The following is a 24,854-nucleotide window of genomic DNA, read 5'->3' as shown; positions in this document are numbered from 1 at the left end:
CTTTACGCATAAATCAAAAGTTCAGTGTCAACACAAAAAAAAAAAAGGAATGATTTCTGTGTCAATTCTCGGATGCCCTTTGTTTTTCGCCACGCAATATTTTCCTTACAATTTTTCATAATTAAAAATAAATAAAAATCAAGCCACTTGACAGTGAGCCTTGGTTGGATGGATGAATGGCAGGATGGATGGATGGTTGCCTGCCTGGATTTATGGATGGAGCTGGGCCCTTAAGCCATTGAAATAAATACAGGAAATATGCAGAAACGAAATGAATGCAAACCAAAGGAGCAGAAAGGAAGCGCAGGGGCGGAGACTCGGGGACGAAATGGGGTCCTGAGCGAGCATATGTTTTATTTTTGCAAACGGAAACAAGATGCTCGGGCGACCTGGCAGCTGTCTGCCGACTACCGTCGGCAATCCACAGACGGAATTGAGTTGAGTTCAGTTGAGTCGAGAGTCGTTATCCTCGGCCGCATTTCTTTTTAGCAAAATCGAAACGGATGTGAGGGTAGGAAACCTCAGACAAACACACACCAGCATTTCGCATTTCACATTTCGCTCTGATCCTGGCATTTGTTTCCGTTCCTCCGCCGGTAACTGGCAGCAGGTGATATGTATAACGATTTCCGGCTTATGATTTGACTTTCAATTGATGCCCGGGCTCTCTGTTATCTGGTTACCATGTGGTTTATACCCACGGTAAACAGACCAGGACCAAGGACAGCTCAGGAGCCAGCATCTCCTCATTATCCTGCCAGCTTAGTGGCTCTCAAATGATTGTAATGATACCGCCCGGCTCAGATCCCGGTGTCGGCCGCCATTCCGGGGGTAATAAGAAAAGTTTAACTTTATGATTTCTTGCTTAGCGGAACACAACGAGGCGTATACGCGATGTGGGTCCTGGCCCGGCTGTCCGGGAGGCGGGCTGGGAGGCCGGTGAAATGGGTTTGGTCGGTGTATGGGTGTGGGCGGCACAATAAAAGCGTAAAGTGACAACAAAGCGGCAAACAACAAAATAAATAAATCACAAACAAAAAGCAGAACCAGCAGCCGAGCTCCAAAATAGCACACCAAGGCACAAAAACAACAAGAGCAGAAACATACACAAGAAAAAAAATATATAGGAGTCATGAAAGATTAATAATCTATACAATAAATAATATATAAGTTGTGACTAAAAAGGATCATACAATAATTGCTGTCATTTCTTATTTCTTTAAGACATAACAATATTATTGCCTTCAACAAAGTTATGGTGAAGAAATGCTTTAGCCTCAATTTTGCTAAAATGAATTAATAAATTTAAATTTATTGTTATTATAATGATAAAAGAATATACATATAGAGCTTGCTTAATTTTAAGAATGGACTTTTGAAAAATCATTAAAAGTCCTCATAATAGAAGCTTGTTTTGTTAGTAAGGGTAAGGAAGATATTTTAGAGGTTTAAAGTAATATAAAACTCTGAAATTAATTCTAGAAATATCCAATATCCTTAACGCTTACTCCTTCCATTTTCTCTCAGTGCACGACAGTCAGCCAAAAACAAGCTGGAAAAGCAGGCACACAAAAAAGAACAAAACGAAACAAAGCCGAGCGAAACTTTTCTTTCGTCCTTAGCTGCTTTTTGTTCTTTGGCACGCAATTCATATTTCCTTGTCCCAAAGAAAATGTTTCATATGCCCACAAGGGGGATCAAGGGGGATCCAGGGGGGGAGAGGGTAGAAATAGGATCTGAGCTGGAGTTTGGATTCCAAGAAAGGAGGAGGATTCCAAGGAGAATGGTTAAGTGGGGCGACGACCAGTTGACACAATGCAGCAACAAGGTGGGCTGGGCAAACAACAACGGAAACTTTTGTCATCCTTAGGCCAGCTCCAGGTCTGGCTCCAGGTCCTGCTACTTCTCCTGCTCCAGCTCTTTCTGTCTACTCGAGGTCCTGACACTGCTCCAGCTCCAGCTCCTGCTCCTGTTCCCGTTCCTTTTCCTTGAGTCCTCGACGACTTTTATTGTTCGAGGAGCGGTAAATGCTCCATCATTTTGCGCTCCATGTTTTTTCGGTGTCGCTGCACGCTAAAATATTTGCTCCGTGCCATTGTTAATTTATAATGATGCCTCCCACCCAAAATAAAAAAGGTTCTTAATACGTGCATGACCCGGCTGCCTGCCTGCCTGGCTGGCGGTCATTAGAAGGGGCATTCCTGCAGCGACAGCAAATCACCTCAAGGAATGGAGCAATCGTCCTGAGGAGTGAAACCGACAAACGAAAGTTTGCATAAATTCCCCCAAGGAATTTACGAGCTGTAAGCTAGCAAAGTTTTAGCCTTCTTCTCCTCTTTTTTTTTTACTTTTACTTTACTTCATGCTTTCTGCGTTTTCTTATTTTTGTATTTTTTTATTGTTAACTTTTCTTTCTTATGCGTAATTTACGATACAATAAATTTTGTCAAACATCTTTTCGGCTTTTGGGAGCTCGTTTCTGCTGTGTTTGTGTGTCTCTGTTTTCCTTGATAAGCCATTAGTCAAAATGACAAACGCTTAGGTTGATTCAAATTGAAAAGATTTACGTGGCCGAAAACAAAGGCGAATGCAGGCTCTCGAGTGCAAAGGAGTGAAATGCCGATAAGGCCCCCACAAAATAAGGGGCTTTTGAGTACTGTATATATATGTTTATGTACGTAGAACATGTGCACACGCAGCCACAAGCAGCGTTTGTATTTTTCGGGGAAAACCCGGTTCAATAAAAGGGGGAAGCCACACTTACTTACGGTTTACCCTTGAAAGATGCCCCAAAAATAGACCGCAAAAGCAAACAATTTTATATTGAACTTTAAGGGAAAAGTTTAAGGCAGAAATAAATCCAGGCAAGGGGGAAGGTACTTGTAAAAGAGAAATAAAACAAAACCAGGAATCGATATATATGTATATTAAAAATATATATAAATATAGTAGATGAAGAGATCAAGGAATAAGTCTGCTTGTAGACATGCATCTTGGGAAAAACTCTTTCTTTAAAGTTGGAAAAAAAGTCAGGGATGTAGGGAAACTCGAACCCGGAAAGTCAAGAAGCTTTGATAGTTATTATTGAAATAAATAATATGCTCTTAAAATAAATAATATTAAGGCAGCTTTGAGTTTCTAAGAATGGGTTTTGCAACAAATAAGCTTCTTATTTACTTAAGTCAAGTCTTTGTGACTTATTTAAGCTTTTTTAATGCATAAAACCAAATAAATTTAATGAATTTAAGGCAAAGCTGATAGTTCTCCCACTTAAATAAACAAATACCATTACAATGAACTGGCTTTGCCCTATGCGTTTTCCAATTCAAAAGCCCCCAATTATTGGCCAAGTGAAATATTCTGTTGGAATTATAACTGGCAGAGCCTCATATCAATTGGTTTCATGGGAACTGCCAGAAAATTTAAGCCAGGCCGTTAAAAATGCAAAAAGCCGCTTTGCACGGCCACCAAGCATAGAGACATGGATTCATTTTTTAAAGCCCCTGGTCGGTTTGAAGGGATACAGGAGTTAACTGAAATGTTTCGCATTCAATGTTTTGGACCCTGACATTTTGGCCAGTTCGGCTGGCTCGTCTTACTACCGCTGTTGGATTTTTGTTGCCCTGCAGTTTTGGGCTAGCCCAGTGCTATTTCCTTTCTTTTTTTTGTTCCGAGTCCGTCTGCTGCTCTGAATTCCGCTTTTTATTGTACCGAGGGATGGGAGGAGGATGGGATTCTGAAAGGGGACCTGGGCATGGGGCATTGGGCTTGGGGTTTCATATCCTGCACTGGGGCAATTAAGTTTGTAATCTGAGCGACATCTGTGCATTGGATGGAGAATCACGACCAGAAGCAGGAGTTACACAGAATTTTTTGCCTTTTTCCTTTACGTTTTTTCCTTTTTGTTTTGTTTTGTTTTTTTTTTTTCAATATTTCGTCGAAAATTGCTGGAATTGAGAGCCGGGCGGGGCGAGGCATTGTTTACAGCTTGTTATTAACTCTTTCGCAATGTTTTTCGCCGGTGTTTTTGTTTTTTTGTTTTTGGGTTTTTATTTTCCCTCTCCGATGGCCGTGATTTAAATGCCCGAGAGCTGTAAAACTGCTAAAAGCTTAAATGCCCCGAACCCAGGCGCCCTTACAAGCGCTCTTTCCTGGAATTTGCCCCTCGAGTGATTGTCATTGTCCTCAATTAAACTCCGTTTGAAAGTAATAAATGGACGGTGGAAACTTTAACGTCTGTGTGGGAAATTTTGGGTGGGTTGAAATGTGGATGGGTGAAAAATTCCCACAGTCATGTGACTATATTTTATTATTGAAAGAGCTTAAGGTAAGAGGAATAAATAATTCAATTGGTATCGGAAGTATATTCAACTATTTTTTAATGACAATTGCTTGGAATTTAAATGTCAATAAAAAATGTAACATATTAAAATTGGATTTAAAATGTAACCACTAGCATAATTTACAGGCTTAAATTATATCTTTGTCAGTTAAGACTTGCTTAATGTAATTGCTAACAGAGCAGAGCTTAAAATTCCTTTAAAATTAAATATAAATCAAAGCTGTAATAGTACTTAATAAATGTGTTTTAGAACGAATGAAAATAATCTCTTATAAGCAGACCAATTCTTATAATTTTCCAAGAAATTTGATTATTTATATATTTGATACAAAATTTAAACAGTTTAAATATGAAATGTCTTATAAATTTCTAAAGAATTCTAAACCCCTCAAGACTGTTTAAGTATTTAATATTTAAGAAAAAATAATACAAAAACACCTTCAATAATTCAATTACTTCAGATTTCCCTGTTTAGGTAACTTTCAGTCTCAGACAGTTGGTCGCCTTCGAAAATTCGTGTTAACCTGCCGGACATTGCCTGTCAACTGGTAACAAAAAACAGGGCTTATTGCGCTCAGTGGGCCGTCTGTCAATTTCCAGTTAACGCTGTTCATCACTCGCAAATCTGACACGCTCTCCAGCATTCGATATTAGTGTCTGTCGCAAAGGACGATGAATGCCCCGAGGGAGACGGAGTCACTGGCAGACAGCTGCATGTCCTGGCACCTTCGTTGCACAACGCCTGCCTTTTGTCGTTATTTGCCTGGCTAAAAGGACGTGCAGAGCCAGAGCAGAAGGACGCAGGATGCAGGATGCAGGATGCAGGATGATGATGAAGAGGAGCAGCTCTGGTGCCTAGGACTAGGAACAAAAGGCGGAGCTGCAACTGTTGCGAGGTCCTGTCGGCCTGTCCATTAATGGTCCTGTTGCTACTCCCGGCCTCGGCCAAGTGGCTGAAAACCGAAATCCCAAAAGCCGAAAACCGAAAACTGAAATCTGCTGATCGGCGGTGCTGTGGTGGCGGGGCACACACACACACACACACACACGCGAGTGTGACAGCTGCAAAGTCGCAAAACACTCTCTAGGATGTGTTCCGCTCTGCTCCTGGCACTCCGTTCCGCTCCTTCCTTTGGCATCCTGTGGATGTATCTGTATCTGCATGTGCAGCTGTCGCTGATGGTTCGCTGCTTCAACGCTTCATCTTTCTTTTTGGTTCTCTATCGATTGGAAGAGTATATTGGTGAACAAGGATATATTATTTTATCTGGTTAAATGGATATTTTAAGAGTCTTGTAGTTGCTTAAAGTAAAGAATCTTTTTAAAATATGTTATGTTATATAGATTTCAGATAGTTAATTCTTATTTTGTTACATCTTTACAATTCCTATTCCTATTATGAACTCATTTCTTATATCTAGGATATACAGGATACTTAGGATAGTTTCTTAGTCTATGGTATTCCTGTAAGAATCTTAATTGATCTTCTAAAAGGCAGGGTATCCCATAGTCCACTCCAATTCCTCTTTTTTCTAGTTCTGCTTTTATTTCTCGAATGTTGGTCAATGGCAGCATTAGCCCTTATTCTGGTTGATGGCTCCTAGGGATTGTTTTTATGGTCTGTCAATGCGTTTTCCTTCTCTTTGCCTTTGCCTTCACCTCCTCCCTTTGCACTCACTTTCTCTGTCCGTCCGCGAAGAGTGTGCGAAAGCAAAAGCGAGGAGACCACAGACTGTGATGCGTTGGTGTTGCCAAGAAAAGCAACCAAAGTGGATGTTTAAAACGAAGGCAGCCGTGCAGCAACAGCCTTGAGTGATAGCGCAGTATCTGTGTTTGTTCCCGTGTGCCATGTGTGTATGTGTGTATGTGTGTATGTGTGTGACCAGCGGAGCATGCAGGCAACATGCCACGCCATGCCAATCCAAGCCGGTGGCTACAAGTCCCGAAGTTGATGAAACAACACGTAGCCGAAGCCTTGGCAGCCACATCAGGAGGCGCACACAACAGAAATTCAGCCACAGAGCCTGGAAACAGTAAAGAGAATTAAGAACCATTCCAAATGAGTGTCACGACCATTAAATACCTTATTTTAAGGGATCAAATAGATCAAGAATAAGTAGTTTCAATTTATGTATTGATTACTATGGAAATATGTAGAAAACATATTGTACAATGAATTTTCAATGATATTTGAAGGTATCTGTTTACTTATTTAAAACTTAAATATGTGAAATATTATTTAAAAATTCTTATTAATTGAAATATTCAGATAATATAAGGAAAATAGTATTGCGTTTTTAAGTTGGAAATCAATCTATATCATGATTTAGAATTTTGTTTTGTTAATTAATCGAAAATTATAAATATTTTAGATAAATTAAAGTGTTTTCTAAACTTCTCCCAATTATTCCTTTTCTTAAATTGATAAGCATAAGTGGTCATAGTTTCCTGCTTGTCCCTGCAACAAATCTACCCCCGAATTTTACAATTAATGGGTATAAAAAGGACCAAAAGCAGCTCTACACAGCGGCAGATTAAATCAGGTAGGAAATTTTCGTTCGAGTGGTAAATGTTTTGCACCTGCCGTTAGCAGCAGCCGGTTTGCCGGCTGTCTCAGCTGTTGCTCGTTGCTTGTTTTGGCCATGACGTTACCTTATTTTTTTTAGCTGCTTCTGCTGCTGCCGTTGTCATTCAGATGATTAGTGCTCGGGCTGGAACTGCGCCTGCGCAGCGTTCTTTCATTTTCGGGCAGATATTTTTGCAAAAATATCGCGTGCTTTCTGGCATGCCACAGAACCGGAACCCTGTCCTCGACTCGAATCATCTCATATGCATATATATATATAGTATATATACATACCTTTATAATATGGTAGAATCTACAATGCCCTCAGCATTGATGAGGATGATGAGAAGGAGCCCTCATCATCTGCCGCCTGGCCAGAAAGGTAACGAAGTGGTCAACAAGGGACAGAGATAAGAGACACCTGCTCCTTTGTTCGGGCATTGATTGTTGCCGTTTATTTCGAGAGTTTTAAGTCATTAAAACCTTCTAAATTGGAGAATATATGCTATAGAATTTTTATTGAATTTATTTATACATTTTAAAGAAAGATGCGTGGGGTTAATCTCTCTCTTTACCTTTCGATAATGTAAATTTAAGAGCTCAAAGACACTTTAACCTTTACAGCAGACACACCTGAGGTTATTGCAAGTAGCTCCTGTGGCAAGTGCCCAGCGAGCATTAAATGGAGTACCTGGTTTTTAGCGCCTGCACGGGACATTCGAGTAGCACTCAATGGGCAGTTACTGCAGGGAAATCCCCGACGAATATGAGTGCAAATGGAATTTGAACTCCATATTCTGGTTCTGAGTTGCACAAGTCAACAACTGGGAGCGAGGAGCAGCAGCAGCAACTACTGACTTTCCGGGCCATTACCTTAATATGCTGACCATAGCGTGAGCCATTCGCTGCCACATTCAGCCACAATTCTTCGCATAAAAGCCAACAATATAACGGGCGACAATGAAACAAATGCTCAAAGGGGGTTTTTTTTTTGTTTATTTCGGAAAGGGGCAGGGAAAATGCTTCCATGCAAATGGTGGCAGCCACCACTCCCAGGTGCAGTGCCCCCAACCACCACTGAATGCATTCTGCTGCTGCTGCTGCTGCTGCTGCTGCTGCCGTGTGCAACAAGCTAGAACAGAATGACAACAAACAAAGGCATCAAATTAAAAACTAAACTGCGTCCACTCAAAATATGCAAACAGCTCAGCCGGATGGCGTAGCCAGGGGATGTGTTTTGGGCCATGCCATGCCATGCCTGTGGATGTGCATATAGTAGATGTGGACACGGCTGGGATGTGCATGTGGTCAACGCTTGATTATGCAGCCACGTCGTCCATTGATGATGGCCACCACAAAAGGGGTTTGGCCATCAGCTTGTCCTCCACTGGCTGGCCCATTGCTGCTTCCTGCTTCCACAACGTCGACGAGAGTACATTAAAAAGTAAAACCAAAATGAAATAATACAAATAGAACAAGAGTTTGTACAACGAACAGGGGAATACTCTTAAATACTCTAGCTTGCTTAATAAATATTAGTATTTTCTGAGGGTATAGTGAAGTTTTTCCTTTTTCAGGTTTAAATAGTGAAGAAACGAGGAAAATAATGGCAGGAAGCTGTTTTTAAAAGCGTTTTACAGTGACACTTGTTGGTGTGTGAATAATTTTTACTATATCACCAAGACAGTAAGTGTAATAATTTTTATAGATAAACTTGAATATAATTTACAGGATTTTTATTCTAAGACAGCCAAGAAATCCTTTATTGACGATGTAATCAACAAGAATCTCAACCTTCTACATTATCGAAGCTGCACGGTTTAAAAAATATAATCTTTATTGGCTTGATTGAGAGTTTCTTTTCCTCAAAATAATAAGCAGCTCAAAAAACATGTAATACCTCCTTTTGCGAGGGTATAAAAATATTGCAAATTGCAATACAGTGCCGGCAAGTGCCCGCAATGGCAGACTGTTGTTGCAACCCCCCCTCGCCCACTTACTCACTTACGTACCCCTTTTTCGAAACCCCAACAACCCCCCACCCCCTAGCCTGCTCAGCGAAGCGTGCACTCCATTCAGCTGACCCCTGACCCCGCCTTCACCTCCTCACCCCCATTATATTTATAGGGAACGGAAACTGGTAAAAATGCATAGCTTACAACGCTTTTTTCGGTGCGTAAGGCGCCATTTTTGGCATATTTCTGTCGCACTTTTCCTCTTTTAAGCTCTACCATTTTCCCGGCCTATGTGGGAAGCCCTTTTCGCCCCTTTCCCTTATAATCGTGTTGCAACAATGCAGGAATTGTGGGCTTACGACCAATTCAATAGCCTTACTGCTCCCTTTTTTTTGCCACTGACTTTTGCGACCGTATGCACTTTGAAACCTTTTTCCGGCGTTTTTCACCGCAGAATATCATCGAAATGTCCTCCCACTAATCCTGGCCTATAAAAAGGATGGCAAGGCTAAAAGTAAAAACAAAATAAAGATTTGGGTTTGTATGAGATGGAAAAAGCTTAAATGGTTAAACCATTTTTTATTGAACAGCAAGTAAGTTTGTTATGAAAAATAGTAATTTTTTTTTGAGTAATATTCATGAATGGTATTATCTCTCCTTACAAGAGGATTAAAATGCAGTGAGTAAGGCTTTTCAACCAGCAGCAGCAGGCTAACCGATCTAGCCACAGCTGATTTAAAAACTCTCTTTTCATTTAATTTTTCGAAACATAGGATTATTTTAATACTCTAACTCGACTAATAACTATACCTTTTCTATATTTAAAGAGATACTCAATAAATGGCAGCATAAATTCTGGAACAAATTCACAGAATGGAAACTAGTCTTACCTACGACTTCTTTGTGGGAGGTATTTTCCAGCAAATGGGGATAAGAAACCCTGAATGCACCTTTGATGTGAAATCAGAACCAATTATTATTTCCGCAGCTGCTGCCTACGTAAGATATCGTAGACAAAGGCTACGTTTTCCTGCTGCATTTTCCTTTTGTTTCGCGCTATGCCATGTTTATTCCTTCAGGTCCTTGTAGCTACCTTTCAGCTTGCTTCTTTCGCTTCATCTTCTACTGCTTCACCGATGTCTTTTTTCCACTGTTTCTTTTTCGGAGCACGTCAACATGTTTTCGCACTTTTACGTCTGCCTTTTGGGGCCTAAACATCTGCCGTTTGCAATGCAGTCTGTCGTTGTTGTTTTGTTATTTCTTATTGTTGTTGTTGCAGTTGCTGTGCATTCACCGCAAGCGCGCCATGTGTCAGGAGCAGGGAAAGAAAAAATAAATAAGAAAAGAGTGGCAAAAGGCAGGGGAAATAGGCTGTCCGCCATTTTGAGTTGCTTTCTTTATTTATTTTTTTTCTTTGTTTACTAGAGCGAAGAGTAAATATACATAGATGATCTTTAACAATAACAATAAGTTATTTTCGGCAGCCACTTACTCCCTTTCTCTTCTCTTAAGAGCGCTCTCTCTTATCAGCTCCCTTCGATTGCTTGTTGCATGCTCTCTCTCTCGCCACTACACCTCCTCGGCACAGGTGCGAGCAACCACTTCGTGCTCCCTTTGAACTCTTCGTGTGCTCTCTCTCGTCGAGCTCCGACCTCTGCCGAGGCGTCGGCCTCGTGGCCCTATATAAGGAGGAGCATCCGACGCGCCGCTTCAGTCAAAAACTACCACTCGCCTTGAAAACATACCTTGGAAAATAAACCGGAAGTGCTTTAGTGCTTGGTGCGAACTGTCGGTTGGCCACAACAACAAAGTGTTTAAGGCGAAAACGAAAACAAAGCGGATTAAGCCCGAGGCGAGCTACAGGAATAATTGTAGCATTGTTTGCCAGCGCCTTTTTATAAGGTGTTTGACTGTCACGCCGCCGGGAAGTCGGAAAAGCGAAAAAGCGGAAAGCCGGAAAGTCTCGAGTCTCAAAGTTTGTGTGTCGGCGGTATGCGTGCCAGTCGTTTGCATAAATCGCCCTTGCCTGTGCCCGTGCCCGTGCCCGTCTAAGTCGAGTCCTTTCTTTTTTGTTATTACCCCCAAAAACATTCCGTGGCAACCGAGAAGGGAAAGCAAAGCAAAGCCTTCGCGTGAGCATCTAAATTGCCCTGCAACAATGGCAGGCTCAAATGGTTTGCGGCTAATCCTGCTGGCGACGGTGATCCTGCAGGTCGTTTGCCTGGCGGCGACGGCAGCGACGTCGGCTACCAGTGGCACGGTGGTGGTGCTCAGCGACGTGAACAACATGTTGCGCGATGCCACCAAGGCCACCGCCTCATCGAAGGATGTCAAGCCTAAAACGGAAACGGAGGCGCCAGAGTCGAGCGTGGAGCTGCTCCGTTTTGTGGAGGATGAAGAGGAGGAGCGCGATGAGGAGCAGGAGCGGGATTCGCGAGAGCAGAAGGCACTGGGCGACCAGGTGCGCCTGCTGACCAAACAGCTCGGCGCCCTGATGCTGCGGCGCCGCGAGGATTACGAGATGCTGGAGCACAACCTGCGCAAATCCCTGCGGCTCACCACGAATGCGGCCAGCGCCGATTCTGGCCTGCGCGATGAACTGAATCAGCTCAGGTAAGTCAAACGCACGCCCACCTGTCCCGCCAAAATTGAGCTCACTAGCTCCCGGTTCCCAATCGAATTTGAATTGTTAATTAGGGCGGAGGACCGACTTGCCATTGGTCAATTGCTCTCGCTCGAAACTTGGCTCGAAACTTTACCGCAGTCACGTACAACTTGTCGCGCAACTTTTGGCCAACGAATTGATGGCCCTCAAAAGCAGGCAACAGTTTTTAGTCATCCAATTTGGCCAGAGAAAAGTCTTTTTCCTTTTGCCAATTAAAATGTCTTTCAGATTGAATTAAGTCGTCAAGTAATTAAAAGAAATCTGGAATATTTGCTTAATTAACTAAAATTCCAACTATTCATATTTATCTTGTAAATTAATTACAAGCAGATGTATTTTCTTTACTTTATCCTTACGCTTCATTATTAGATATCTGTGCGTCTCGTAATGACCTGCATGTTTTTCTTTCCCAGACGGATGATATGATTATTCTGCTTATTTTGATAGCGAGATAATGAACTGATATTGTTGTAGAGTTTTTCCTAACATTTTCCTTCATTTCCCCCCACCACAACCACTTCCACTACTAACCAAGACCGGGGTCAGTGCAATGAAGAAAGGAATTCGAATGCGGGACATGATTGTGTCCAACTTAATTCAGACAAATATATGAGCAAGGAGGAGTTTGGGAACAGGATAAGACATCTAATCAGAGCAAAGACACGAGCCACAAGCCCAGCCCAAGTTTGCGTAGCATTCGTGATTTGTTTTGTTGTCATGGGTTGACTAATAATGATTGTCTCATCGAGCAGAACTCACACACACACAGAGTACACACCATACACACTCACATATATCAGGAACCGGAAATACGAGTATCTCCGTGGAAATACGCTGGCCAGCCTTGTGTCTGTGGCAGCGTAAAAAATACGTAAAAATGGCACACTCTTAATTTACTGTACAAATAGCTAAGGTTAGACCATTGTTGTTGCTGTCGTGGACATCGTAAACTTTGTCAGTGACACCGTAAATAATTCAACACACGCTCATGTCAGCCACATGCAGAGAAAATAGATGTTTTCTTCATTAGGAAATTAAAGAATTGATAGATAAATTGTGTGGGGATTAAATTTACTTCCACAAAAAGAAGGTAAGAACTTATATTGAAGTTTTTCGATCATGGAATTCCATTAAAGTTATGTATAAAGTATATGATAGTATGACTTTTTGAAAGGATTACAGTAAACAGCACCTTAATCTCCCAATTTTAGTCATGGGATAAAGAATAAACCTCTTTATAAGTCGAGTTCCTTTCTTACCTATTTCCATCTCTCTGTAGGACATGACTTACTACCATTTAAATATATATGTATATATCAATTTTCCAAAGCTCCCTCCCAAAACTCTGACTTTATTTATTATTTACTACCTTTCCTTTTTACCTATCCCAAAGATAGCTAGATTTTTCCCTCTGTGTCTTGTTTCACGAACACGTTGGAGTATGTGTTTCCAGACAGGACAGACACTCACATAAATGTATAAGGGCAGGAACTCCCAAGGCAAACGCCAGTCAAACGTCATGTCAGTTGTGGTTTATGTGATCCTCTATCGCCACCGCCCCCACAAACCGCCGTCCTTCCACGAGTCCCTATTCACCTGGACCAGTGAAATCGTCCTAGAATGCCAGTGCCTAGCCCCAAGCTTTGGTGGACAACATCATTATCTGATTGGGCGCACTAGCGTGTGTCCTGTCCCGTGTCCTGTCCGCTGTGCGCTATGTTGATTTGAGTAAATTCGATAACATTCGCAGTGACTGCGAATGAAAGTGGCGGCACTGCATCCATTTTGGTAATTAAAATGAGGACTACACGAAATCAGGCGTCATCAAATCAGGGCCGATGAAGTTCGGCATTGCAATGTTCATGTTGCGTTTTCAATTTGCTCGCATGTCATTGACAGCATTTTCAATTTTCACTTGAATGACAGCCCAGTTTGCCATGTTTTCTTTTTGTTTCTTTATTTATTTTTTTTTGTGTTACTTCCTATGTGTGTATTTCCGGGCGGGAGGGCGAGGCGAGTGTTGTGCAGCAGCAGTCAAGCGAAAAATTGCCAGGAGAGTTCACAAAAAAAATACAAAAAATAACAGCAGAGAAGGTTAATACACGAGTCCTGATGGTTTTTGGCCATCGGGCGTCTGTTGTAGCAATTGTTTTGAACAGTAATGCACATTTGCGAGGCTTTAAAATATGCTTAAAAAAGCAATTGTATTTCCGACAATGTTTATTTTTCAAGTTTCAGGGCAGTTTACGCATTTAATGCGCCCAAAAACTTTTATAACTCTACTCGAGGCCCCGAGGTCTGGACCTCGTATTTTAATTAAATATTTAAGTAATTACGTTGCTCTCCTACATACATATGTATGTATGTATATGATGTATATTGTATATAGAAAACAACAAACAGGATATTGCGAAACCCTTGCTGGGGGGAATCATAACTTTACCCACATTCTGCCGGCTGTCTGTCTGTCTCTTTCTGTCTGGCCGGGGCCACAAAACTTTGCCAAGTCATAAAATTAACAAAAAACACCCACCGACCGCACACACACGCACACACGCACAATGCAATGCAACAATTTGAAATATTACGTATACGCAACCGAAATAAAAACCCAACCAAATGTGATGTATGTACATCAGGCCAAGCGCAGAAAACTTTTCCTTCTTTCTATATTTCTTTTATTTTTTTTTTTTGTTCCCCCGATTTTCTTGCTCTTCTTTATTTTTATATGAAAATTTCATGTTGTGTGTGTGTGTGTGTGCGCTTTTGACAGTAGAAAATAAAACAACAGCGACTGCCTGTCGCTGCCTCCCGAAAACAAAACTTTTTACCTACGCTCCGAATTTGTTGAGCTCCTTTTGCTGCTGCTGCTGCTGGTGCTTCCGTTTCCGCTTCTGGTTCTGTTCCTGCATCCAGCTTTCAGCTTCCTTCCAACTGACTACTTTAATTGTCTGAAATGCCACAAAAATGCGTCCTGTTTTTGGAGCTTCTTGTTTTTTTTTTGGTAGCAGCAACTTGCAACTGCCACAAGTGCTATAACATTTTCATTTTCAACATTTAAGCAATGTTGTTGTTGTTTTTTGCGGCATGTTCCTTGTTGAAAGTTTGTATTCCGAATGACTTGTGTGATTTTTGTTGTGTTCTGTTTTCAACGAATGTTTGAAATAATTTTGTAGTGTTTAATTTGAGTGCTGCATGGAAATTGAGCGCCACATCCCGCCAGAGCGCTGTGTCCTGGCTGCGAAATCCCATTAGTGAACCGCATGCAGGCCGCATTGGCAATTAAGTTAGCCGACAGCCCGAAAATGTCAATTTAAATTAGATTTGCTGGTCAGGCCGTTCCAATGTACGAGCAATTAAATTGTTACGCTTAATCGTTTTACCTCCTGCTAATTAGAGACGTTTTTTTTTGCACAACGTTTTCAGGGAGGAACTGGCCACGCTCCGGTCCTCGCAGAGTGGCAACAAGGAGCGCCTAACCGTCGAGTGGCTGCAGCAGACAATCTCCGAGATACGTAAGCAGCTTGTGGATCTGCAACGCACTGCTGGCAATGTGGCCAAGGATGTGCAGCAGCGTAGCACCACCTTCGAGGACCTGGCCACCATCCGAAGTGACTATCAGCAGCTTAAGCTCGAGCTGGCCGCTCAGCGCGAACGCCAGCAGCAGACGGAGGTCTATGTCCAGGAGCTGCGCGAGGAGATGCTGCAGCAGGAGCAGGACTTCCAGCACGCTCTTGTCAAGCTCGAGCGGCGTCACAAGGATCCCAAGGAGCGCAGCTCGGCCAGCGTGGAGGAGGAGAGCGGCAGTCAGGAAGCCGCCAGCCAGGAGGTGAGTACCCACTTTATGCTAATGATCAGATAATCACGCAATGGCCAAGGTAAAAGAGGCAATGCACTGGGCAAAAAAATGTCAACTAATTGGGTGGTTAATAAACAAAAGATGTTGTGGTACTGGATATTAAATATTTAACACAATTTCTTCATTGACAAAATCTCTGATTAAACATTCAGTAAATTTGTTTCCGGGAAACTCTAAAAAATCTATGTTTTTATAAATTATTCTTGAGGTAATGGAGGCTCCTTTATTCAATAGTAATAATTCCTTTGTCAGTTAATCAATCCCTTCCATTTTTTCCTCAGTGAGCAAGTTATGAATAATTCAAGTTGTGAAGAAAATGCCACTGAGTTATACCTTTTCTCTGTGTGCTTTTTTATGGCCACCAAAAGAGAGCCGCCGCTTTGTTTTGTTTTCGCTTTAAGTGCGGGACCCATAAAGCGACCGCCAACCTGGCGGAGCATTATCTGGCCGTTTTATGCCTTATTTTATACAACCATCCCTCTACCAACTCTCCGCCAGGTGAGCGAGCCTGGTTGGGAAGGCTTTTGGTTTTTGGGGAGACGAAGGACTGTAAGCGACATGATGTGCTAACGAGTGGGGAGGTTGACTCTGGCCTCCTTTTGCCCTTCTGCGTTTTAATGGCCTGCCACATACGTTGCCCAAATTACTCATACGCACCGCAGGACGTTGTCGTATTTAATATTTAATGCCAAAGTCGGGCCTGGCCTGCCTGGCAGCCACTTAGCTTTCACGTTCAATGCCTTAATATCCTGGGGCCCGGGCGCATCATAAAGAGATTGCTGCAAATGAAGCCATGATCAGTGGCATCCTTTCGTCAGTGTCCTGGCATCCATGTGGAAGGTGGCCTGCAGCCTGGGCGGACACTCGTGTCAGGCTTAGAGTGAATGACGGGAAATAACTCCAAACAGGAGCTCAGTTCAGTCAGAAATCGGATCTGCAGCTGAAGGATTTCAGGAGGGCATACATACGCACACCCACTGCCTTCTTAATTATAATTAATGTCAATAAAGGGATAGCAGCAGCGGGGGAGCAGGAAAAACAACTATCAAGCGAGGCAACAATGGGGCAACTTGGAGTGAAAACAAAAGGCAGCTGCTGTTAACAGGTAAAGCCACAGCAAACAGGAGGTGGAGCAGGAGCAGGAGCAGGAGCCAGTAACAAGCTCCTGGTTGCTTCATTAAAAGGATTATGCGTCGGGTAGTCCGCTCCAATATGGATGCAAGGGAATACGGCAAAAGCGAGTGCGGTTACGTCGCCATTCGACCATCAACAAAATGTGTCAGTGGGGCCCTTTTACCCTCCGCTCATCCATTCCCATACCCTTTGCTTTCGGGGAGAAAAAACAGCCATCAAAACTGGTTCAGCTGCCACCTGTTTTGATCTCGTTTCTCGACTTCTCAGCTCCTTCAGCGTTTTATTCACTCCACTTTGAAGTTTAGCTTTAGCGAAATTTGCTTGCTTAGAGGAATTATTTTGCCAGCAAAATTCGCTTGCTCGGTGGGAAATTGTATATTTCGGCTTTTGTGTCTTGGTTGGTTCGCCCACAAAAGCGAAGGAAATTTCCACAAGCTAAAGCTAAAGCAATTATGTGGCGAGAGAGTCTCAAAAAGGGCGAAATAGAAATTTAAGAAAAAATATAAGATATAATCTGAGGGTTAAGAATGTGCTTTACCCCTTGAATGGGTTTGAAATTGAGATTTTAGGGATTTTCCAGTTCAAGAAATCGATGAATATTAAGGAAAAGTGTTTTGTATTTAATCCCAAATGAGTCCTACTTTTTCTATCAAAAAACTGTTTAAGCTGTCAAAGAAACTTGTCTTCTTTATGAATTCTTTCCTGGTCTAATTTGCTTTCTTCATAATAATTTCTTATGTATTTTATATATGTTTTAATTACTTTTATTTAAATGACACTCTTTCATTGCTTTGGTTTGGTAATTAAAGCCATTTCTGGGCCATAACTTAGGCACACTCCTTTGGCATCGATTTCGAAGCATCTTTAGTCGCTCTTACCCAATGACCAATATACCCTTGAGACTCCTTTAAGTACCAAAAAGGGATTAAGTGTTCACTCGGGCAGCTTAAGCCGCTTTCGCTGGACCTCAGAGCAGCACACATTCTCGTATATATATCCATATATCGTCGTCATCGTAGCTTGTGTATGTTTATATATCATTAATGGGCAGGCCGTTGCCGAAATATAAAGCGAAATTGCTGAAAATTGCAAAACAAAAGGCAGGAAATCACCTTTTAATCGCCCGTCGGCCAAAAGGCAGCGATGGCAGTGGGGGGATTCACTGGCCAGTCGCCAGCTGCTCCAAGAACTGGCTTAGGTTTAGTTCAGTTTGATGGACAGCTGAAGGAGGAGGAGGATGAGGAGCAGGCTCCATGTTGTTGCCTTTTGTCTCCTGTCTTGCCAAGTTTTTGGCAGCCGGAGAGTCGGACTTGGATGGAGATGGAGCAGATGCTCTCAAGTGCTCCGATAATCAGTTGTGCCCCTCTGTGTATCTCCACATTGTTCCCTCGATGCTCGCGATGCTTCAGCACAATTTGATCCTTTTCATTACTTTGCTGGCTCTTTTTTTTTTCTTTTTGTGTTTCCCAGGCCACAGAGCCCTTCTTTTGACCATCAAAAACCAGTTTCAGTACTTTCCCACAAGCAAAACCAAAAGCAATTTTTGAAAATTGTTATTATGGAAGCGCAGCAAAGCAGAAATTAGGTTAAATTAGAACAAAGACCAGAGAGCAGATAACAAAGGCCAAGCCAGATGGGGAAAAAAGGGAAAAGAGGAGCCAAAAAAATAAAATAAAATAACAGGCAAGCCAGAGTAGCAACAAAATAAATAAAAATACAAACAATAAAATTGCACAGGTGGCCGCCACGAGAAAGGAATACCAGAGCCAGAAAAAATAGACAAAAATGCTTTTGGTTTTGGGTCTGTGGGTGGTGGTGGTGTGTGTGTGTGGCTGGTTAAATTTAATCAACTTTTCTATATTTGATTAGTCGGAACCACAAAAAATACAACAAAAATGTACAGAAATACTGTACAAAGGCGTGGGAGTTGAAAGTTATGCAAAAACCAGAGAAAACCTTTAGGGACGACTCTAGGCAGAAACCAGAGACACTGAATTCCAAGAAATGCCTCGAAGAAATATTAAACATAAATAAATAAGGGAAAACCAAGGGAAAACCAGGAAAATATGCCAAAAGGTTGCTATGGCGCATTCTTGAAAGATAAAAATCACATATCCCTTAGCAATTGGCCAGTGTAAACACTCTGAAACATAATTGAATATTCTTGCTGGGGAAATATAATTAACTGACTTGAGTTAATACCCAAATAAAACTTGGCCAAAAGTCAAGACCCAAAAAGGTGACAGCAAAGCATCTGCAGGTGACAGGACAGGCAGGATTTCAATATATATTTTGCACAACTCTAATTGCAAACTGTCTGCAGGACTGATGATGCCTTCCATATGTACATGTGTTATGTGTCCAGGCATTATGTAACAAATGGCTTTGATGAAAGCTGTCACTTGCAACAGTTGGGCCCAGAGATACGAGCGATACGAGAAAGGAACGCAAATGTTTATCATTGGTTATTGATGCTCCTCCCTGGGCTAGGGCATAGGTATATTGTACGCATGAGAGACTGGCTGTTAAATTAGCAGGGCAAACAAATGCCAGGCAGGAGCAGGAGCTGGAGCAGGAGCTGGAGCAGGCGCACACCCCGAAGGCAGTCTGACACGGAGGATCTGGTTTCGGTTTCAGAATACAACTCACACAAACTAAGGCCAAACCCCGACTCTCCACATCCAAACATTTTTACCTTATTTATGTTGATATTTGTTTTGCTTTTGTTTCATGTTACATACCATCCATTCTCTCTATATGTATACTCCTTATACTCCTTCAACTGGCACTTCTGCTGCTGTTTCTGTTGCTGGCAATTTGTTTGATTGTTCAAGAGCAGGAGCAGTAGCAGCTCGATGTTTGTGTTAGCCCTTTTTCAGCCAGAATATTCCTCTTATATACCTGATATTTATTTCATGAGTGAAATTATGTTTATTGATACATTTGACAGGGTACTCTCCTCTCAGAGGAGGCTCAAGGAGTCTCCGATTTCCCAGCAAGTGCCTCTTTTCAATTTTCTAAGAAGCTTCAACAAAAAAATTAAATGTGCTTTTGTGGTAGAAATATGTTAGTTGGAAATTATGCCCACGTCTGCCAGTTTCTTTCTTTTTTTTTGTGGCCAGGGATCAGGTTGACGTTGACTTTGAGGTCGTCCTGGTCATGTCCTAGAGAGAACGAGAACAGGCTTTTCCTACTGCCCCCCCGAATGCGCATTAACTTAATGGCATTTTGTGGCGCCCTCGTCCTTGCCCTATCTTGTGCTGAGCGTAACTTTTTCAAGCATCGCACAAAAGTCCTATTAAATTTTTACGACAATTCGCCGTGGAGCAGGACGAAGCAGGAGCAGATTTTTGTGCTCTTTTTCTATGCGATATGCAGCCATTCGCATCCCCTTTGGAATCGCTGTCGCGCTAATAGCAAATCCTTGTTAGCTTTCACTTAAGTATGGCATGTAAAATTTTCACTTTTAATCCATGAGCCAGGCAGGCGGTCCTTTTGTTATGGATGGAAATTAATTAGTTCAGCAGGTCCTGCTTCCTGCTCCCTTGTTTATTACTTAACACATACACACACAGAGATACACAGGCAATCTTTGGGTACACGGAAAACACTTCAAATATTTATGCTTCAATTTCGATTTCAATTAACGCGGCCATTGGCCACACACACACACACAGACAGAAAAGAAAATTCATTTGTTTGCTGGAAGTTGTGTCTCCGCTGCGGGAAATTTGAGCTGCATAAATCACATTTAATTATACCGTTGATGGGCGAAATTTATATGCCAGAGCAGTGTGGCACCTTTTCGCCTTCAATATATATATACATATATATATGCTCGTTCCGTATATATATGTTATATTGAGGATTTCTCCGTTTTGATGGCCACTTCCCGTCTCGGCCAGAGTTCATATAAAACGCGAACGTGTCGTATTAGCCGCGTTCGTGACCTTTCACATAAAACAACGCCAGGGAGCCGCAGCCCAAGGACCGCTATGGAACGTGCGTGAAGGCAGAGCAAACAAAAGAGAGAAAAAACAACAACGGGGAAAGCGGGGAAAAAGGAAAAGCGCCAAAAAAACACACTGGCCCCAGCAGCCCCCAAAGTGTTCGATGCCGCCGTCGATTGAGGCACAAACGCAGCTCGGGCATAAATATTCATGAATATTTTCCATATTTCTGTTGATCTTCTGTTGCCTTTTTCGCCAAACGAATAATTGAATTTGATTTTCGGGGGGACACGGGTGTGTGATGCTGGCCAAAAAATATTTCGTAAAATGAAATACATTTACGTGTGACTTGTTCCGCGTATCTCTGACGGACGGAGTAAGTCAAACAGTGAATCAATTTGAGTGAATTTTCCTTGAAGCCAAATAGTGCAGGCTTAATAAACATATTTTGCATATTATTTACTTATTTTCCAAGAGGAATAATATGCATAAAGAAAGTCAATCAAGAGGAATTTCAATATGAAGAGTTTCTCTTTTAATTGGGGAAAAGTGACTTTTCTTTTGTCAGTTAAGCCAGGGTCAAGGCAAACGGAAAAGCTTTGAAAGAGGGAATTAAAATGAGTAATTAATTTATCTTTCCCTTCTACTTTTTTCGTTACCCTTTTCTGAGGAATATATATATATATATATATATATATATCACAATTGCGACACAAACACAGACGGTTTCCATTCATACACTCATTGCATTCATTAGCAGGACACTTTCTGCCAGCAAGCTAGCATCCTTTATTAGTCAATTACTCGGGGACATTTCTATGACGGATGGCCATCACGAGAATCGTGAATGAAAGGATAACCAGAAAAACGTACCGAGTGGGAGAGATACTAAGAACCCACACAGATCCTCTGGCGATGTGGGCTATGCATTCATTGAGAACGCCATGAATGTGACCCAAATGGCATTACCTTGGTTTACACGGCTACAACAGCTCCACGCTGTCGCTATCGCTGTCGTCGTCATCGTCGCTGTCACTCTGCAAAATTATTTCTATGCATATTGTATGCATGTGGAAATTTATGCAGCTTTTACCACCGAGCGCCAAGGGATGCATCTCCGGCTAAGGGGGATGCAAATCCAGCGAAGGCGGCATCAAGCAGCTTCGGGGATTTACACGCTTTGGGCAAAGCTGCAGCTTGAGCTGCAAGCCCTGCTGCAGCTGACATTATTGTTGCAGATTCCAGGCTTCATGCTCCACGCTCCACGCTTCATGCTCCTCCTGGCTCATCCCATCCGCCCCACCCATATGCAACATGCTCCGCTTGTCTGCCTGGTTATGAAATGCATTTATAATAAATGGATTTAGCATTCAATTCCCAGCACATAATCCTCGCCGCGAGTAACAAAAGAATCTCGGCCAGCTTACAAGCACTTCCCGCTCATCATTCTCGTGTATGACTTTCTTTTGGGAAATAAAATAGGAACAAATTAAATGAAATTTGTCTGGGAAGACTGGGTTAAGGGAAAACATCCAGAAACAACTTTAAATTTAACATGTTTGACTTGAAAAGATAAACTAGAGTTAATAATTACGATTTCGTACCTCATTTTTACTAAGTTTTTTCCCTCTTTTCATCTACTTCCTTCCAGTCCAATGGCCTGGAACTCTCTGCCGATCACAAGCGACGTCATTGCCGCTTCCAGAGCGAACAGATCCATCAGTTGCAGCTCTCCCAACGCAACCTGCGCCGCCAGGTGAACGAGCTGAGGTTCCATCACATCGACGAGCGTGTGCGCAGCATCGAGGTGGAGCAGCATCGCATTGCCAATGCCAACTTCAACCTGAGCAGCCAGATTGCGGCTCTGGACAAGCTACACACCTCCATGCTGGAACTGCTTGAGGATGTCGAAGGACTGCAGACGAAGATGGACAAGAGCATTCCAGAGCTGAGGCACGAGATCTCCAAGCTGGAGTTTGCCAATGCACAAATCACCTCGGAGCAGAGTCTGGTGCGTGAGGAGGGCAAGAATGCAGCCCGATCCTTGCAGGCCATGGCCGTGAGTGTGAGTGTCCTGCAGGAAGAGCGCGAGGGCATGCGCAAGCTGACAGCCAATGTGGACCAGCTGAGAACCAATGTGGATCGCCTGCAGTCGCTGGTCAATGATGAGATGAAGAACAAGGTGGGTACTTGAACTAGGATCACATTTGGAAACTACTAGAACTTTGTATTGGATAGAAAAGTAATATATTGTTTGATTTCTCACTAATTAAAACTTTCTCCTTTTATTTCTCTTGCTCTCCTGCAGCTCTCGCACTTGAACAAGCCCCACAAGCGACCCCATCATCAGCAACTGCAGCTGAATCAGGACCAGGAGCAGGACTCACACATAGACTCCGCCCTGGCTGAGACCCTGGTCAGTGAACTGGAGAATGTGGAGACGCAGTATGAGGCAATTATCAACAAGCTGCCCCATGACTGCAGCGAAGTGCACACCGAGGCGGATGGACTGCATCTCATTGCACCCGCTGGTCAGCGTCATCCCCTGATGTCCCATTGCACTGCCGATGGCTGGACGACAGTGCAGCGTCGCTTTGATGGCAGTGCCGACTTCAACCGCTCCTGGGCGGACTATGCCAAGGGATTCGGCACGCCTGGCGGTGAATTCTGGATTGGGAACGAGCAGTTGCACCATCTTACCCGGGACAACTGCAGCCGGCTGCAGGTGCAGATGCAGGACATCTACGACAATGTCTGGGTGGCGGAGTATGCCCGCTTCTACATCTCCTCACGGGCCGATGGCTATCGCCTCCAGATTGGCGCCTACAAGGGCAATGCCTCGGATGCCCTCAATTACCAGCAGGGAATGCAGTTCTCCGCCATCGACGACGATCGCGACATCTCGCAGACGCACTGTGCTGCCAACTATGAGGGTGGCTGGTGGTTCTCTCATTGCCAGCACGCCAATCTCAATGGGCGCTACAACCTGGGCCTGACCTGGTTCGATGCCGCTCGCAACGAATGGATCGCGGTCAAGTCCAGCCGGATGCTGGTCAAGCGTCTGTCCGCCGCCGAGTGCCAAGCGAGCGTCGCTCCCGCCGCTTTCGCTTCTGCTTCCGCTTCCGCTTCCGCTTCCGTTGCGCCACCGACGGTGGCAAGCAGGACAGCGAACACGGCGGAAGCCACGACGGGAGCGACGCAGCCGAGCGGCGTGGTGCAGTTCGTGACCGAAAGGCAGGCGTAAGTGAGCTGTTTTCCCGCCAACTCCCCGGAGGGGGGAAAACTGCTACAGTGAACCACCAGAGCCATGCCTACTATAGTTGGCAGGGCACTGTTTGTCTACAAGATCTAAAAGATCCCGCGGCAGGATCCCCGCCAGTGTAAATAATCAGCGGATCAGACCTAAGTTGTAGCATTAATCTTTGAACGGAGCTTACACTCACACTAGGCGTATGCGTAATTTAGTTGGCCAACAAACCAGAGACCCAACCCGTTCCACCCATATTCCACCCGTATACATATTCGATTCTTCGGTCTTTCAACAAGATCTCATAGAGGCTTAAGTTCCGCAGCAGCAAGTGGCTCAGGCCAGACATGGAGCCAGCGGGAGCATATCATTTGAGAGAGTGCAGAGTTAATGTCTAGACATAATCGATCCCCAACCCCCAATAAATCCCTAAAGATAGAACTAAAACTTAAACTAAAACTAAAGCTAAAGCTAATCTAGTGGTAATGTGTAAAAGAGGCCTACTCCGCTTAGGCCCATCTCAGACAAATAATAAATATACATATATACGGCGGATCACTTGCCGCAGCATTAGGTTCTAGTTGTAGCTATTAAGGCCACCATATCAGTCATATGAGGTATACAACCACTAGGAATAGCGTTGAGTAAAAATGTACTTGTAATTGTTGTACCATAAAATAGTTTCTCCGTGCTTGCTAAGTGTCTGCTTCAGTCCAAGTCAAAGTTTAAGCCCGAACCTAAAACCGAAACCGCCCCTTAAAATAGAACCGATGGAGAGTCGCATGCCAAAGAGATCGAGTCAGAAATAGTGACAGCAGAATGCCAGTTTATATGAGAAGCACAAATGACTATTTTCTGCCGTTTTGCATATACCAAAAACAAAAGAAAAAACAAACAAGAAAGGAAAAGAGCGCGGGGCAGAAACCACAAGAGCTAATTAATTGCATTTAGCACTTAAGTTATAAACTATATGATTATTATGTATACATTAATTTTATGTCCTGTAAATTAAGCAACTGAAAACGGAAATGCCAGAAAGCCGGAAAGCCGGGAAGCCAGACCCCCGCTTGGGTCCTGAATACCGGCGCATTTTACAATAAATGGATTGATGTGAAAAGAAAAACCCGTAAAGAAAA

General features: G+C 43.0%; 1 protein-coding gene across 1 annotated transcript; it reads left to right on the top strand.

Annotated features, from left to right (window-relative positions):
- Positions 1-10,578: 10,578 nt before the first annotated feature.
- On the top strand, positions 10,579-24,854 carry sca (scabrous). Its single transcript, XM_020958937.2, has 4 exons — positions 10,579-11,476; positions 14,955-15,357; positions 22,123-22,653; positions 22,780-24,854. Exons 1-4 carry the CDS (start codon positions 11,022-11,024, stop codon positions 23,713-23,715), a joined length of 2,325 nt encoding a protein of 774 aa, XP_020814596.2. The 5' UTR covers positions 10,579-11,021; the 3' UTR covers positions 23,716-24,854.

Source organism: Drosophila serrata, unplaced genomic scaffold, assembly GCF_035046125.1.
Source record: "Drosophila serrata isolate PLE 108 unplaced genomic scaffold, ASM3504612v1 contig_184, whole genome shotgun sequence".
In the NCBI taxonomy this organism is placed as follows: Eukaryota; Metazoa; Arthropoda; class Insecta; order Diptera; family Drosophilidae; genus Drosophila; species Drosophila serrata.
The sequence above is the reverse complement of the archived record's forward strand: the minus strand, read 5'-3'. Positions and strand labels throughout refer to the sequence as shown.